This window comes from Hippichthys cyanospilos, chromosome 5, assembly GCF_059441005.1.
Source record: "Hippichthys cyanospilos isolate Australia breed blue-spotted pipefish chromosome 5, RoL_Hcya_1.0, whole genome shotgun sequence".
Classification (NCBI taxonomy): Eukaryota; Metazoa; Chordata; class Actinopteri; order Syngnathiformes; family Syngnathidae; genus Hippichthys; species Hippichthys cyanospilos.
The window spans coordinates 2,745,581-2,763,939 of NC_142373.1; the positions used below are offsets into that span (position 1 = coordinate 2,745,581).

At 38.3% G+C, this 18,359-nt stretch overlaps 1 protein-coding gene across 2 annotated transcripts in view; it reads left to right on the plus strand.

Annotated features, from left to right (window-relative positions):
• Positions 1-18,359, plus strand: part of LOC148423159 (diacylglycerol kinase beta-like) — a 103,300-nt gene that overhangs the window by 35,437 nt on the left and 49,504 nt on the right. For both annotated transcript variants that reach the window (XM_088415652.1, XM_088415653.1), the window contains 10 exons: positions 437-554; positions 648-736; positions 1,962-2,078; positions 3,224-3,322; positions 4,473-4,583; positions 4,679-4,752; positions 8,663-8,737; positions 11,839-11,924; positions 12,260-12,349; positions 14,351-14,511. In XM_088415652.1, coding sequence (XP_088271778.1) covers positions 437-554; positions 648-736; positions 1,962-2,078; positions 3,224-3,322; positions 4,473-4,583; positions 4,679-4,752; positions 8,663-8,737; positions 11,839-11,924; positions 12,260-12,349; positions 14,351-14,511 — 1,020 coding nt within the window. The remainder of the gene's footprint in view (positions 1-436; positions 555-647; positions 737-1,961; positions 2,079-3,223; positions 3,323-4,472; positions 4,584-4,678; positions 4,753-8,662; positions 8,738-11,838; positions 11,925-12,259; positions 12,350-14,350; positions 14,512-18,359) is intronic.

Below are 18,359 nucleotides of genomic sequence, written 5' to 3' on the forward strand. Positions count from 1 at the left end.
TACAGTGCGAGCTGTCAACTGAGACCCAAAATTAGGATGAATTGGGTTTGAAATGACCGAAAATAACATGCCGACTGCTAATTGATCAAATTTGCATAAGTAAATTATGTGCTTGGTTCTAAGTAAGCTTCATTTTTTCTTTGGTTTGCACTGAGCAAGTAACTGTGTTTTTGCTATGTCTTGGGTGAATTTCTTTAAATTATTGTTTTCTTATTTATTTTAGTGTAATATTATTATTATTTGTAAGTATCAACCCTTGAAGCCTTGTTTATATATTAAAAGAAGGGCAGTATACATGTTTGACCAAACATGATGAATAATCATGGTTAATAATCGTGACTTCATTGTTGCCCAAAATAATCGTGATTATTATTTTGGCCATTATCGTGTAAAAAAAAAAACAAACAAAAAAAACCATTTTGATCTTTTCATCTAGAATGTTCAGGAGGACGGCCAGCACGTGTGGCGCCTCAAGCACTTCAACAAACCGGCCTACTGTAACTTTTGTCACACCATGTTGCTGGGTGTGCGCAAGCAGGGCCTCTGCTGCTCCTGTGAGTGGGTAGCCACGACCATGTTAACAAACATAAAACCTACATGTATGTTGTCACTAAAATATGTGTGTGTGTGTGTTTTTTTATGGACAGTATGCAAATACACGGTGCACGAGCGCTGTGTGTCCAAAGACATCGCCGCCTGCATCAGCACCTACGCCAAGTCTCGCAGGCACACAAACGTGAGCGCACATACAAATACTCTTACAATGATGCTAGACTTCTTTGCCATGACGTCACACATACTGTACATTAATTCCGGGTAGCAAGAGGCTGAGCTTTCTTCAGTGGAACCACCAGTAAACAAACCCATGTACCGTAGGACAGGGTTTCTCAATCGGTTTTAGGAAAGCAAATTTTCCAAGGACCTCCATTGCAAATGTTTGCGGGAACAAAGTAAAAAACAAAAACAAAAAAACCCATAATTTAAACCAAGCATAAGTGCCCTTTTTATTCACCCACAGATTCGATTTGACAGCAAATATATTTGTTACTTTTCAGCCATACTAAGGTTTAGAAAATAAAAATTGCAAATTGCACGCCTCCTTATAACAAAGCGGGTCAATTTCCTCCTACCTTTCAGCCCTACTAAGGTTTAGAAAATAAAAATTGCAAATTGCACGCCTCCTTATAACAAAGCGGGTCAATTTCCTCCTACTTTGAAGCCATACTAAGGTTTGGAAAATAAAAATTGCAAATTGCACGCCTCCTTATAACAAAGCCATTTATTTAGTCAAAAACAACATTATAAAATAAAATGCCGCTTTTGCTTTAGCAAAACACATTTTGACAAATTTTAAAAGTTACCTTTTAAAAAAATACATTAAACTGGTTGAATTAATTGCTTTATTGATGAGTCATGACTAAATTGACAATTTAATATAAAATAAAATGAACACAAATATTTTATGATTTTTAAATTTATAACAAATTATTTCACAGGCCCCTACAGTCAGGCCAAGGACCCCAAGGGGTCTGCGGAACCCACTTTGAGTACCACTGCTGTAGGAAGTGCAAAATATGACAACAGAGTGTCATTTTACTGAGACATTGAGAAAACAGTAAATGTGTTGAATGGCGATTCGATTGGATTAGATTTTTTTGTGGATACAGAAAATACGAACAGAACAGTTTTTTACATTCCTCCAAGAAAATGGCATCCACATGCTACAATAATGGAGATTTGGTTCCTAGTAAGTCCCTTTCAAAATAGCTACGATGTCTTGCCATCATTTACAATAGTCACTCACCTCTCACTTTTTGGTTCAGATCAACGGTTGTCAATGACTTTTTTGCCACCCGGAAGGTCATTGATACCTCTTGTTTGTACACATTATGAAAAAGTCTGCGATAAATTTGACTTTTTGTTGTACGTGTACGCGCGTGCCCGTGCGTGTGTGTTGGCAGGCTATGCAGCACGTGTGGATGGAAGGCAACTCCCCTACCAAGTGTGACCGATGTCACCGGAGCATCAAGTGTTACCAAGGCCTGACAGGCCTCCACTGTGTTTGGTGCCAAATCACTGTGAGTAATGATGGATGAATGGGTGAATGCAGAGATGGATTTTACAGCAGTGTTACCCCACTGTTCAAAATGAAATCCCTCAAGTCACTTTGACATAATTCTTTGGCAGTATCGTTACAGAGGAATGTGCCAATGAAATGCCTCAATTCACTTCAATGTAGCCCCTTGGCATAATTTACTCAAGTTAAAACTGTTATTCAATCTAGATTTTAGATTCTTTTAGGTAAGCACATTTTACCAGATCTGACGTTCGCAGCCAGCTTTATTTAGATGATGTTTTGTGACATGGGATGATTTATAATTCATAGATGTGCATTTTCTAAGGTTAATAGCTTGAATTTATTATTGTTTGAAACCATTTGAATTTAAAGGTGTTTCTTTACCTTTGACCCGTACTCAGCTCAGCAGATCCTACATATGCTCGTTCCTTACAAATATGGTATAATTTGGACGAGAATCAAATTGTCTTTCCAATGATACAGGATTTATTGAAAGGGAACATCGGAACAACAAAGAAACAATCTAACACACTCAAACAAATTTGCCTACGTTCAGTGCGGGGCTTACATGTAATACTACTTTCATCCACTAGATTACCTCACTGACTTTCTAACACACTCAAACAAATTTGCCTACGTTCAGTGCGGGGCTTACATGTAATACTACTTTCATCCACTAGATGACCTCACTGACTTGCTTATACGTCAATGATATGCTATAGAACTGACGGAAAATGATGTCACATCACTTTTCTCAAGATTTTTGTCATACGCAAGTGATATTACATATTTGTTGTACTTAACCTTTACAGTTTTTGTATTTAGTGTATCAATACATAATAAACTGTGTATTATTTATGTCTGTATGTTGTTTCTAAGCTTGCATGCATGCTTGTATTCATCATCCTCCAAAATGTGTATGTTAGCTTAATTACGTTCCCTTAATTGGCCACAAGTGTAAATGTGAATGTCTTTGATTGTATGTCCTCTTCGAATGACGGGCAAATGACTGGTCTTGCCCAAAGTCAGCTGGGATAGGATTATGAGGACAAGTACTATGCATTAAAAAAAAAAAAAAAAAACCTGATTGGATGTCCACTGTTTTCACTTTTGCTTAGCTTATGTGTATTGTACTCTCCTCCATAGCTTCATAACAAATGTGCATCCCATGTGAAGCCAGAGTGTGACGGAGGAGCCTTGAGAGACCATACTTTGCTGCCTTCCTATATTTATCCTGTTGTTCTGGTGAGTCATATACAACACTATATATTGTATGTAGCACATTACAATGGAAATTGCTGTACATTAATGTAAATGTGCTTCTGCAATACAAATGTAACTCTTTTTAAGGCTTTTGCTACACCTTAACCAAGAATGCCAATAATTTGGGAAGACACTGTACTTAGATTTTTTTTACTGTTATTTTCTAACCCGATTAAAAAAAAAAACACCCAAAAAAGGGATGATCCATAGAATTTGCTGATTCATCCCATCGACAACGCATTGCTCATTTGTTTTTGAAAAAGAACGCGTGTCACCTTTGCGTGTAAACAGCAGGTGCACATGCCAGTCGGAGTGTCACGCTGTCACTCTTCTTAACATGTCGTGTCTGATATACAGTTCAGCAAGCACCTGGCTTCATTTCAGATTTCCAAGTTGATTCAGTTTTGGGTCTACGGCTCTCTGGAAAAAAATAAAATCAGCCATCTCTGGGCTCATTGTGCCTCTGATTTGATATTCCAGAAACCATAGTAGCTGAGGAAAAAAAACCAAAAAACAACTAATCAGAGATAGAAGTTGTGACCTCAGTCATGCGTTCTCATTCTAAAATGTCTTCAGGGATGTGAGAATGGTTGTTGTCTCAGATGTCCTGCGATTGGCTGGTGCCCTAAAGTCACACCAGTGACCACAATGAAGATAGATGATGTAGAACACAGGTGTCAAACTCAATGCCCGGGGGCCAGATCCGGCCTGTCACATCACGATTTGATTTGACTTCAGATTTTTGGCTAAAATACTGCACTTGCAAGTTGCCTAAAACACACACACACACACACACACACGCACACACACACACGCACACACACACACACACACACACACACACACACACACACACACACACACACACACACACACACACACACACAATTTTTATGTTCCTGATCTGTCTTTTGAAAAGTTTTTACCAGTCTCTGATTTCGAAACTACGTATGTGTGTGACAAACACACGTTTCCGGCCCTCTGACACAAACTAGAACTACAATTCGGCCCACGATAAAAATTAGTTTGACACGCCTGATGTAGAAAAAGACAGATAGATGATTTTTTTTTTTCTAAGATCTAAAGATTCACATCATTCCACTCGTCTCATATGAACCGGTCTTGTCTGAAGGACCGCCAGTCTGTGGTGAAACGCGGCGAGGGTGAGTCGCCTCCCTGCACCAGTCCGGACGACATCAACCAGATGTTCAAATTCTCCCCTGGAGACGGACAAGCGCTGCAGGTAATTCACCTTTCAGGCCGAGTTTCCAATCAAACGCAAAACCGGCCCTATAGGGTAAAAAAAATGATGTTATGGATTCGACTTCCTGTCTACAGATCTCGCCCTTCCCAGGCACTCACCCTCTGCTTGTGCTGGTTAATCCCAAAAGCGGTGGAAGACAAGGGGAACGGTAAGATTGCTTTTTTATGCTTGTCATACCTTGTGTAAATTCTGCATTAAGAAGCTTACTAAGAGGTGCACTTACTAGTCAATAATTTACATACAGTAATTGTTTTCTGTACGTAACTGTGTTGCATCAGTCGGTATTTACTGTATTGCTTGGGTGGGCATAGAGAACACGCATGAGTGGACGTATGTCATTCACCACACAAAGTTCACTCAATCCGTTGTGTAACCCCACAAAGGTCACAGGAGACTGGCATGTGGATATGACTGAGCTCATTATCTTGAGGACAGTTTGAGAGGGCAAAGCTCAATGTACAGTGCATCCGGAAAGTATTCACAGCTTTTCACATTTTCCACATTTTGTCATTTTACAGCTTCATTCCAAACTATTCATTTAATCTCCTACCTCAAGTTTATACACACAATACCCCATGATGACTGTGATTTTCTTAAAATATAATAGAAAAGGATAGTCTTTAAATAATAAAGTATTCATATCCTTTGCTTAATATTGTGTTGATCCACCTTTGGCAGCAATTGCAGCCTCAAGACTTTTTGAACATGATGCCACACGCTTAGCACAGTTATCTGAGGCAGTTCTTTAATCTTTGTAGTACAGTGGGCCCCCGTGTTACGAGATTAATCCGTTCCGCAGTTGGGCTCGTAAGGCAAATTCATCGTATGGTGGGCAATTCAAACCTATATTAAATAGCGTTTAGAACCCCAGGTAAAACCATCAAAATTGTACATACATAATAAAAATTGTATAGTAAATGCTACGTATATATAATATGCATGTAGACAATCGTAAAACATCATCACAAAAAAATATATACCTTTATTTACCTTTGAGTGGCGCTTGTTATACCCATATTCCCTAGCAAGGGTAGCCTAGGCTAGGCTAGCTTTGTATTTCTTGATTATCTCCAGCTTCGTTTCCATATAAATATATATATCATCTTCTTACTGCTCTCTTTAACATCACTAGCAATCTTGGGACCCATGGCTAACCCATTCAAGGTTGAATGAAGCAGTAAAAATGCACTATAAATAAGGTTTTGTAACCACTCACGACAGAACAAAGCTTTACCATTCCGCCATTTTGAAGCGAATGAGGCTGACCAATAGCAGACCAGCATCTCCGTGAGGATACGCCAACCAATAGCAGACCAGCAATGTAGTGACGCGTTGCATGGAGGCATTGACGGCAACAGAAAATAAGTGCAATTACCTCAAGATGCCTGCAGATGGAGACAAAACAACACAAATACAGTCAACCCCCTAGGGTTATGACAGTTGGTTTTGTCGAAAAGCAGGGAAAATACCTTAAAGAGGGGACGAAAAAACTCAGTATTCCACATCGTAACATGAAAAAAACGTAAGCCAGGGATGCTGTAACCCAAGGGTCCACTGTATTTCGCTCCCCTCTCTCCAAGAGGAACTCTGGAGCTCTAACAGAGTGACCACTGAGTTCTTAGTCACCAACCTGACTAAGGCCCTTCTCCCTCGATCGCTTTTAGATTCAAGGAAGAGTCCCGGTGTTTACAACTGTCTTCTATTCATAAATAATGGAAGAAGAATAACTGTGCTCATTGGGACCTTCAATCTTTCTGTATCCTTCCCCAGATTTGTGCCTCAGGACAATCCTGTCTTACGGGTTTACAGACCATTACTTTGACTTTGTGCTTGGTGTTTGTGCTCTGACATGCACAGTCAACTCTGCGAATGTGTATGCCTTTCCAAATCATTTCCAATCAACTGAATCTACCGCAGGTGGACTCTCAACTGTAGAAAAATCTCAAGGATAATCAGTGGAAAAATAATGCACCTGAGCTCAATTCTGAGCTAAAGGCTGTGAATACTTATGTAAATGAGATTTCTTGGTTTTCTATTATTAATAAATTCAAAAAATACCAACAAAAAGGTCAGAGATAGAGATTGATTTAATAAAAATGGATCATATTGATGATCATTGTGCTGTCCACCATTTCATTGTTGTAGTTGTTAATTTTTGCCCCTATTGAAAATCCTGTTTTTTTTTTTTTTTTTTTTTTTGCATCAATACCATTTTAGCTTTCTCCAAACACGACTTGTGACTGGGTGCAGAATATATATTTTGATTGTATGTTGTCATGATTAACATGTCCCTCTGTCATAGTGAAATAATACGATATCAATTGACATTAAAACCTTGAAAAAGACACACACAAACACACACACGCATACACTGAAATATGTTGGTAAGATCCACAAAATCCAAAAAAGGCCTTCTTGTCAGTTAGCTCACTTTTCCATTCCTGCTTGCTGTCTAACCTCAGTTGCTCAACAGTCCAGGGTCTTTGTTGTCATATTTTGTATTTTATGAGTGATGGGCAAAGTACACAGATTGTTTACTTGAGTAAAAGTAAAGCTACACTATGTAAAAAAAAATGACTTGAGTAAAAGTGAAAGTGCTGATCACAAAATCTACTCAAGTACAAGTACAGGCTGTGAAATGTACTTGAAAGTATATTAACAAGGAAAAAGTAGTTTTTTAGTGATCCAAAGATCATAATTCAAATATATATATATATTTTTTTTTTCCTACACGTTTGATCTTGCTGGCCGCATTGAAAAAAATCTATTCCCAAGTGTGCCGGACAAATAAATCCATGGTGAATATTTATATAACTTTCTAACAGCAAGTTCAAATGTATTATTATTTTTTTAATACTGTTCAAAATATTATAAGCATAACATCTCTTTGAATATTAATAAAAAAAAAAACAACAACATAACAATTAATCCTAAAACATTTCAAGTTGTTCATTCATGTAGGAATTCAGCTCATTTTATACTTTACTTTACAAAACCATCTCGGGACTCGATTATCCCAATAAATTACATCGTCCCATTCAAAGCAAATACGTTTGTGTAAAGTTGCGCACTGTGAAACATCCATCCATCAATCCATCCATCCATCCATCCATCCATCCATCCATCCATCCATCCATCCATCCATCCATCCATCCATTCATTATCTGTAGCTGTTAATCCTCACTAGGGTCAACTCTTTGCTGGTGCCTATTCTAGTTGTCCACTGGGAGTAGATGGGGAACTGGTTGCCAGCAAATCATAGGGCACACAGTGACGAACAACATTTCACATAGCCAATCACAGCTAAGGACAATTTAGAGTGTCCAATACACATGCCATGCATGGTTCTGGATTATGGAAGAAAGCCGGGAGAATGCAAACTCCAACATTACACACTATAAAAATTCTTAAAGAAACATATCTAGCAACACTTGGGGAGTTAGCTCTCTTCTTACACACACATACTACTTAACAAGCTAACACTTTAGCAACTGTTATTACTGTGTAGAGGGACCGAATCTGAACCGAACTTGAACAGACGCACTCTATCACCGTTCTGACACACAAACGTTACACAAGCATGTTGACATGTACTTACAAATATTTTCCCGACTTTTCCACAAATGAGGCGGTGAACTGTACTACAGTAGGCTATAGCAATCTTCTAACTGAAGATGTGTAGCCCCTCAGGCATATAAATGACCACAAGGTGGTACTAATGGACTATGTAACGTCTGCATACAACTATTATTCATCTAGTAAATGTAAAACAGAATGAATCAAATTATTTAAATGAAACAAAGTTTCAGCACAGTCAAAAAAAAAAGGAACAAGCCCTTTTTTTTCAAACTAGGAAGCAGAAAGTACGGTATTTGTGTTTTAAATGTACTGAGTAAAAGCAAAAAGTCGTCAGAAAAAGACACTTTAAAAAGTACAAAGTACAGGCAAATTTTACTTAAGCACAGAAACAAACTACTTCCCATCACTGTTTATAATGCACAATAAATATTCAACTGGAGAACTGGCTATTGATAATTGTTTGCTTTTTCTTTCTTCAGTGTTCTCAGGAAGTTCCGGTACCTTCTAAACCCACGGCAGGTGCATAGTTTGGACCAAGGTGGGCCAGCACTCAGGTAAATGCTATTGATGTGATGACATAAATTATCAAAAAAACTCACTCTCCTTGATCAGTTATAATAATTGATTTTAGATCATTAAAAGTATTTGAAAGACATTCACTAGCCACAATGTTAAGTACACAATCCAACAGATGTCGGTTGTCTATAGAATTGAATTGTCTCCCAAAGGAGGCAGTGTTGCCATAGTGCCATAGCAACAGGCTCAGCTGGCAGCGAGGTGAAAGGAAGATTGGTTTTGGCAGACTAACACATGCTTGGTTTAAACTGCCGCTCATAAAAATCCCAAAGCAGAACAGACGATCAGAATTGTGTGGATTAATGGACATTTCACTGTGACATCTACAATTGAAGTGATTCACTGTCACAAACTTCAACCTACAACGCCTGCGCTATGAATCCCAGTAACGCCACAGATCTCAATTTCATCTGGATCGATATGACAAGATGCAACATAAACAAAACAAGAAAGCACAATCTTTTCAGGGTTTGACAGAGGAATGTGTATGTTGTATGGTATTTGCTATGTTACAGTAAATTCAAATTCACATTTACAGTACAGTATAGTATAGTATAGTTTACTATAGTATAGTATAGTATAGTGCAGCACAGTACAGTACATTGCAGTACAGTTATGTACAGTATAGAATATGGGCTCATAACTGAGTTACCTGTCATTTTTTTCATATTAAGAACTACAGTTAGAAAATGTAAAAACAAATAATAAAATTCAGAGAGGCTTTGCTATTGTTTATCAAGTCAATTAACCCCTGGGGGCAATCTTGACCCAACTCGGGTTTTTAAATGTCATTGGTGTGATAACAAAAGAAAAGCATCCCTAAAAAAACACCAGGGTGTTCAAATATTGCATAGCTATGTCGACTTTCAGAGGTACATCCTGCAGTTGTAAAATTCAGCCCATGTCAGGCTCATTTACTGCTATTGGAAATTGGAAATACATTGGACCCCCGCCATACGAAATGAATCCCTTCCGGAGTTGGGATCATTAAGGCAAAATCGTCGTAATGCATATAAAACCCCAGGTAAAAACATAAAAATTGTATATACATATTAAAAATTAGTAATAAAATGGTATAGTAAGTGCTACTTATTTATAATATACATGTATATAATTAAATAACATCATTAATAAAAAATATATGAAGGAACAATGAAATTTTATTTACTTATAAAGCGGGAAAAATGTCGTATAGAGGGGACGAAAAAACGTTGTTTTCCACTTCGTAACGTGAAAAAAACATAAGCCAGGGACGCTGTAACCCGGGGGTCCACTCTCTTGTCAATTTTGGATAATTATTTATCATGCATTTCCCTTGGATTTTTGTATTATTCCTTTCAACAGCGACTCATGGACAGAGTGCAATAGAGATAGAAATTTTTATGTCCGGGGGTGGTACCAGCGGGCAACTTATGACATTTGCAAGCCTTTCAATGACTTCATTGTGTGGCTTAGCCTGTCTCCCAGAATGCAAAGTGCTTGATATGCATTGTGGAACTTCCCATTGACAAAAAAATGCTTCGATCCAAAAACTAAAGGAAAGCTTTTATTTTGCTGTAGGGAAACGTTTTATTTCATGCAATGCATTATTCCAAGGAAATCCAAATTAAAAATATTTTGTATCAAATAACACTCTGCACATTTTTCTTTATTTTTAGTTTTTTTTAATATATATATTGAGCATTCATAAATTGGGAAAATTGTACATTTTCTTTCTTTTTTTTAATCGTGAAAAATAAAATAAACGTACTTTTTTTTTTACCTATTTCGAAATAAATACAAACGGGAGGAATTTCACTGGGAAACACATCAAATGAAATTTGATTTTTTTTTTTTTTTAATCCTATATGCATACTGATTTACTAATGCGGACATTAATGGTCCGCTGAGTGCCAGATGGCTGGGTTGAGTGAAAGGTGTCTTTGGCCACGTGCAGCTGCCAGAGATGAAAGCCTCTATCGACACCTTTGTCCCGATTCACATGAAAGGTCCCTTTGAAGGTCACATGTGTGCCCTGTGGTCACAGGAAGCACAGAAGATGGTGGTGAAGGTGGAGTAAGCATATGTGGATGGACAGTCTCTCTTTATCACATGCCGAGGATTTCAAAGTGGACGATCTCTAAATAATTTCTAGGACAATCTGATAAATTCCAGTGGAAAGCAAGATGGAAAATGTTACTGTCTACTTTCCATGGGATTTGTCTGATTTTGTCAGAATTGATTAGGTATTGAGGGTAATATAATGGAAAGCTATCATATTTCACTTTAAACATGCAAAAAGCATTCAAAATAAATAGCTTTATTTTTCAGTAACTTAATTTAATGCCAGCCATTGTCAGCCTTTCCTTGAGACTATTGTGTGAAAAATTAAAAACATTTATTAAGGGTTGAATGTCTTTATTCCTAAAATACATAATTTGCATTGATTGTGTTTCAATCGCTTCATTTTCCTTATACATAATTCAAGGAACAGAATATCTAAAGCGTCCAAAGCTTCTTAATTTACCACGCAATTGCTCGTAATGTGATAAATTTAGAAAGTTGCAGGGCTTAAAATACCACCACACTTGCCAATGCTCTCAGATTGCAACTCCCAATTTTCAACCTCGTCCCATTGTATCTCCTTATCTGTCTTTTCTCTGTTGTTTTCGCTGTTGAGTTCACAAGACCTCTGATTTAAACTACAAGACTCAACAGTCATTGACATTTTACAAACATTCAAAACCAAAGTACATCAGCATCCCCGTCCTAAGACTGTCAACAGCAAGTGGTAAAATCCCTGCTGAAATTTAGACTCATGGGAGCTCATAAAACATATTTCTGGAAAGAAACATTTTGACTTGACTTTCCCTCCAACTGGAAATTGGTTTTATGCAATGTGAATATTCAGTACTGTACCCTCTAACCCCTAGTCACTACCATAGCGACATTTTAGCGCCTACATAACATGAGTGTCGTTATCATCACTGCTCAGAATTTTGTTCACGGGTGTGCCAACTTGGACTAATACGAATTCATCAATGCAGTCTTGACGCCAGTGACGCTAACGGAACACGTGTTGTCACGCATGTCTTCTCAGGCTCAACTTTTTTCATGACGTCCCTGATTTCCGAGTGCTTGCGTGCGGTGGGGACGGCACCGTTGGTTGGATCCTAGACTGTATAGGTATTTGTACGACATCAATTAACATGGTCTATTATTTATTCTAATTGAAAAACTGTCCATTGTTGGCATTAGCGTCCAACTTGATTTCTTCCCTCAGAATTTCTTGCCTCACAATGATAATGTATTTTGGCAAAAATTCAACCATGGACGGCATCATGCACACTGGTGTCACAAAAATGTTTATAATAGAAAACCTATGTGATTGTCATGAACAATATTAATGCCTCATTGAAAACCTTGAAACTGTTTCAAAGGAAAAAAAAACAGACTGTCCTTTTATCATTTCTGTTCAGTTGTTATTGAGCAAATGTGACAATAGAAATATGTTTCTGCAGACAAGGCCAACTTCACCCGACACCCTCCAGTGGCCATCTTGCCACTGGGGACAGGCAACGACCTGGCACGCTGCCTCCGCTGGGGGGGAGGTAAGACCCCCACGTGCTATACTACACTGACAAAGTTAATATTTAACAGTACCGACTAGACAGTATTAGTGTTACTCCTGCCTGCAAATGTTGTATACAAAATTCTATATGGTACATGGTGAAATGCATTCACATGATGGCCACGAAGATTATATTGTGCATTATGTATCATTAGAAAAAAAAAGGCTATTAAGAAGTTAAATGGAAAAAACTTAGCTTGAATTATGAGTTTTCACTCAAGGATTGTAGGAAACATATACATACATATACACACATTGGTTGGCCCTCATATATATAAATATATATATATATATATATATATATATATATATATATATATATATATACAGTCGAACCTCTACATAGTGAACTTCAAGGGTCCGAGGAGAGAAGTTTACTATGAAGAGAGATTCACTTTATAGAGGTTTTCCTAAAATGTTCAGAATTCATTGATGAAATATGTGAATAATTTTTTAATAAATATGTAAATAATTTTATATACGTTTATATACGTTTTTTTAAAAATAAATATGTTAATAAATATGTAAATAAATGTACAGTGCATAGCGCTCGACCAGCACCGGCAGCTCAGTCGTTAGCCAAGAGTTAGCAATTGTAGGATCGACGGAAGCCGCTTCGCCCGACACAGTCTTGCAGACGACGCCGTGTCGCAGTTTGAACTTCTCTAGCCAGCCTTGACTTGCTTTGAACGAAGTGTCTCCATAATGCTTAGCGAATGCCTCAGCCTTGGCCAGAAGCGTAGGTCCGCTGATGGCGACGTTTTTAGCTCGCATCTCCTGAAACCACAACAGCACTGCCTTGTCGACACTCTTGAATTTTATAGGCTTCATGCGCTTTGTGCTTCCACTAAGCTTTCCGCCTTCCACAAGTCGCATTATCTCTTCTCTCTTCTTCAGAATGCCACATATCGCAGCAGGCGAAGCATCGTACTCCTTTGCAATGGCATTCTGCTTCACTCCACTCGCACACTTCCGAATTATGTCGCACTTCTCCTCCAACGACAAAGGCTTTCGCTTCCGACTTATAGATCTAGCATCCATACTTTTCACGGCAGATTCCGACATCTTAGAATTTTCGGAGGGATGACCAGCGGAGAAACGCGTGCGCAGTGGATGGCGGACGAAGTGAAAATGCAAGAGAAAGTCGCGGCGCGCGAGAGCGGCTAGGCAGGGAAGAAATCCCGACAGTGCGCCCAATTTTACAACTTCACAATTTTCGATAAGTTCAGATATTCACAATATAGAGGTAGATGCTGTCAAGGGACTGACTAATAGCATCACTATGAAGAGATTATTCACTATGTGGAGTTTCCCTATGAGGAGGTTTTACATACACGTCAAATATAGCTGTTTTGCAAGGGACCGTAAATAAAACATGTTTTATAACATGTTTTTGTAATTTTAATTTGTTAATTTTTAATGGTAAAGAAATAAAATTATGTTTTTAAACTGTGATTTGTAATTTAGCAAACAATCTTGTTAAAACTTGCCAGCTCTTGGTGGACTTAATAAAACTTCGTGGACTAGTAACTTTAAATTGCCTTTTATTTTTAAGTTTTGAATGTATCATGTACAGTGATATTGTCAAACTTAATTCAAAACGTTTTCAAAACGTGAGTTTTAATTGCTGATGCGGGTTTATTGATGTTTAAATGCACCGGAAAATAGCCTGTGTTGCACTCAATTGAGTGATACAAGTCCCAGTAATGCGTACATGTGCGTCCTTATATGATATCTCTAGCCGCGGGGTATTTATTCAAGTCGGGAGTTGGTCATCCCTGAAGACGTAAGTGTCAAACGCACGAACTCCTCTACAATGAAATCATATTTGCAGCCAGAAATTTTTCATAACAGGGGTCTTTTATTTCACACACACACACACACACACACACACACACACACACACACACACACACACACACACACAAAACATGTGTGCTTTTCCATTCTGCTTCTGTATTATATGCTCCTATGCTTTCAGGGTACGAGGGGGGCAGCTTACTAAAATTCCTACGCGACATTGAACACAGTATTGAGGTGGTGCTGGATCGTTGGAACATTGACATAGTGCCCCATGATAAGGAAGAGAAGGGTGACCCTGTACCCTACCACATCGTGAACAACTACTTTTCTATTGGAGTGGTAAGAACGTTTCACTAACGTATTTATTGCAGTGATTTTCTGGAGACCATTTCCGCTCATATCTTGCCTCTCGCCAGTTTCTGTTTATGATGATTAATGATGATGAGCATTCATATACCATAGTAAGTGTACAATGTTGGTCAAATACACATTCATGTTTCAGGTACCTGAGTGAATTATAAATACTGTCCATTCCCCATGATCCTTATTTTTTTAACGTCAACATTTAATTGACTGTAGCTAAACAATGAGATACAAGTAACATCGTGTTATGGCATCAGCATGTTATGGTCATGGAATCTTAAAGCGTCCATGTCTCTAACCAAAAATGAAGTTCAGATGCTTCAAAGCGCTGTTCCCTTTAGGACAACTTCGTTGGTGGATTCAGTTGGTTGCCAGGTTACTGTTACCGAGCAACTCATCTTCTTATCGTCTCATGTTCCATTGGAGTTACTATCCAAAGGATTCAATCACGTTTTTTTATGGAGTTGACACACACATGCAGACAGACGCACAAACAAATAGGCATATACGCATACAAGACATGTGCATGCAAGCACACACACACACACACACACTTTGACACACACACACACACACATGTCTTTAGGATAGACAAATGCATATGTGTTGCCACACGTCAACAGTGAAGCATCACTATGGCAACCTAGCAGCTGTGCGGTCAACTCTCACTTAAATGAACCCCAGTTGTGGACTCCAAAAACAGCTATTGCTTAACCGACCTGCCAAGCCCGAATAACTAACTGAAAAACTCACACAATTACGAATTGGATATATATTTCAATATAATCTAATTCATGCTTGATAGCAGTTAACTAGCTGGTAAGATAGCTAATCAACAAGATAGCTGACTAGATGACTAAATGGTTAGATCACGGTTGCCTTCCACTGTATGCGTTTCATTTCGACATTTATAGCAAAGGGTATTTGTGATGTTTAACCCAACTTTAAGCTGAGTCATCAACATAACAGAGGAGTTTTAAGAGCCAGCCATCTGTTTGATTTTTTTTTTGTTCCTTATTTTTTAATTACATTCTGTGCATCTCCAGTGTCATAAATAACTGGGCAAATTAAAATAACTCTGTGATCGCATGTCGAGTTCATCACAGAACAACATATGATACAAATGCCAAAAGAGGACAACGTGTTCACCGGTAGAAGAGGATGCACTGTGGCGATGTTACACAACTGCACTCCTGCTGATGTCTGCATGCTTGCCAGACTGAACACATAACACACTTGTTGGTGTGAACTGTGTCTTCTGATTGCAGATTTTCCTATTTCATTTGATTTTTAACTTTCATTTCATGCTTGAATATATATTACCAAACGCAATCCACTAAACTAGTGGGACATTGTTGTTAGTTTACTTATAATATTGTAGAATTTCATAATCATTTTAATTTGGTAAATCTTTGCATGAAGGTAATTCACGAAGTGTATGAAATGCCAAGATAAGTCGCTCTACATGTTTTTTTTTATTTTTTTTAAGAATGTGCACAAGTACAAATAATAGGATTTCATTGATTACTTCAGTAAAATTATTAGGAAAGGGCCTTGGAAAAAGAAATTGAAAAAGCTATATTTCATGAATGATGCAATGGCAATGCAGTCAGCTCACTGGCTTGATACCATGTTTGAGCCCACATGTGTAAAAGTCACATGTGTGACATCATCGCACCGAGGGGTAGTCCCGTCTACAGACTGAAGATGGTTTTGCTCGAACAAATGCCAACAATGTGACATGAGAGCATAGTCCAAATGAATCAAACAATGAATGGAATCAGAAGAAACATCACCAGCTCACTCTACATATGGAAAGGCAACAAAGTGGCTGAATGACCTCATTTCCGATCCACCCGTGCTGTGCACCCAGCAGGGAACACTGATTACTTTAATATAGCCTACCGTATTTTCCGCACTATGAAATGCACCCAAAAGCCTTCAATTTTCTCAAAAGCTGACAGTGTGCCTCATAATCTGCTGCGCTTTATACGGTGCGTGAACTGCAAGTTTTCATTTTTGGGGGATGAAAAAATAACAACCTAAATGGGCCATTCATTGAAGGTGCGCCTTATAATCTGGTGTGCAATATAGTGTGGAAAATACGGTATATCTAGTTGCTTTAAAAAAAATAAAATCACTAGAGGGGGTCAAAAAGTCATCAAATCAAACAATGAATATGGACAAATAAAATAAATATGGGCATACCTTTGGAGACAATGAAAATAGAGAGACTATATAGACTATAGACTATACTGAAGCCATGTGAAACTCAGGGTAACAGATCGTGAAGCCGAGCGAGTGCAATGGCGACAGATGGCCACCTAAATGGACACCTGAGCAAACCAGCCACGGTGACTCAGTCCACCACGTCACCATAAGAGGCCCTGCAATCTGCTTTGCTAATCTTGTGCTTCAAGGTTTGGGTGCCATGGTGACATCAGGCGCAATCTGAGCGCTTCCACAGTTACAGTACATGACGCTAACTTGGCTACATGGTGTGAAGCATGTGGAGGGCTTGTCCAAGGCGATGGCAAATTGTGCTACTGCCTGTTTTTTATTGTCGTTGTCACGCTGTGAATCCAAACTTTTCTCCCCTTGAAAATCCTACTATTCACTTCAAAGATGATACAATGAATTAAAAGCACAGGTAGTAAATGCAGTTTCATAACAGCCTATTCAGCTAATTCGCTTGTTAATGAGACAGTTAGCTAGTTATCAGCTTGAAATATTTGTCGCAAGGCAGACTTGATTCTTGTCGCAAGAATCACTCTTGATCTGAAATACGGTGTTCTATATAGCAGAGGCATGCACTCAGGACTCATGACACAAAACAGGGGTTTTTACTCAACTGCTAAAGCCAAACCGCAACAAGGTTTTACATTATAGATGTGAAGTTTTTCACAAAATCAGGTATTTGTCAAAGAGATTAGTTTTGAATTTTGACAACAACAAAAAATTGAGGCACAGAGATGCCCGTTTTTGGATTTTGACAAAAACTACCACCATAAGGTCTTGGCTTACATTTCCCAGCAGCCAAAAGGTTAAATTATAATCAAAGTATATGAAAATAAGGGATTGATAGACGATGCCAAGGAGACATTGTCAAGGAGGTTTTGTCCGACTAGCTAGCCAGCGTGTCTCTGTGAAAGCTGCCTGTGAGTGAGCTAGAGTTCCTCGTCCCGAGTGTCATTTCATAAAAGATTTGGATAGATGGAAATAGTGACCGATAAAAGTCGAAAACACCATGATGTGGCTCTTACATGTGACATCTAACAGAAGCCAGATGCACGTACTGTCGTGTGGACTACCTACACAGCTCTACATTTATGTGACATGCATGCTCTTTCTTCCCTGATGTCGTCCAAACATCTGCCAATAATCCAAATGTAAATAATTATCAGATCGGTTTCTCTTTTTTTTTGTCTATTTCCACTTTTAATGCTTTCGTTCGTGCATTAAATCAATGTGTATCACTACAACGTTCAGTATTTTGGTGACATTAGCGAATGCCCCTTTCCACCAGTTTAGAGAATAACGAGTCAGGATTAAGTGTGAACGTGTGGAAAAGCCTTTGTTGTAGTAATTTATTCTAATGTAAATAATGTAATGTTGTAACCACACGTCAATGTAAGGCTCTTCATGCAATGTTTAATAAGTGATGACACCCCATGCACGTATGTCAGACAAATTAGTCAGTGACATGGTAGACGTACCACCACAAATTTCCACTTTCATGTTCATTTATTTGGGATGAAATGTAAATTAAACATGACGTTTAAAATATGAAACCTGAAGAAGAAAACGTGATTGTGATGGTCATT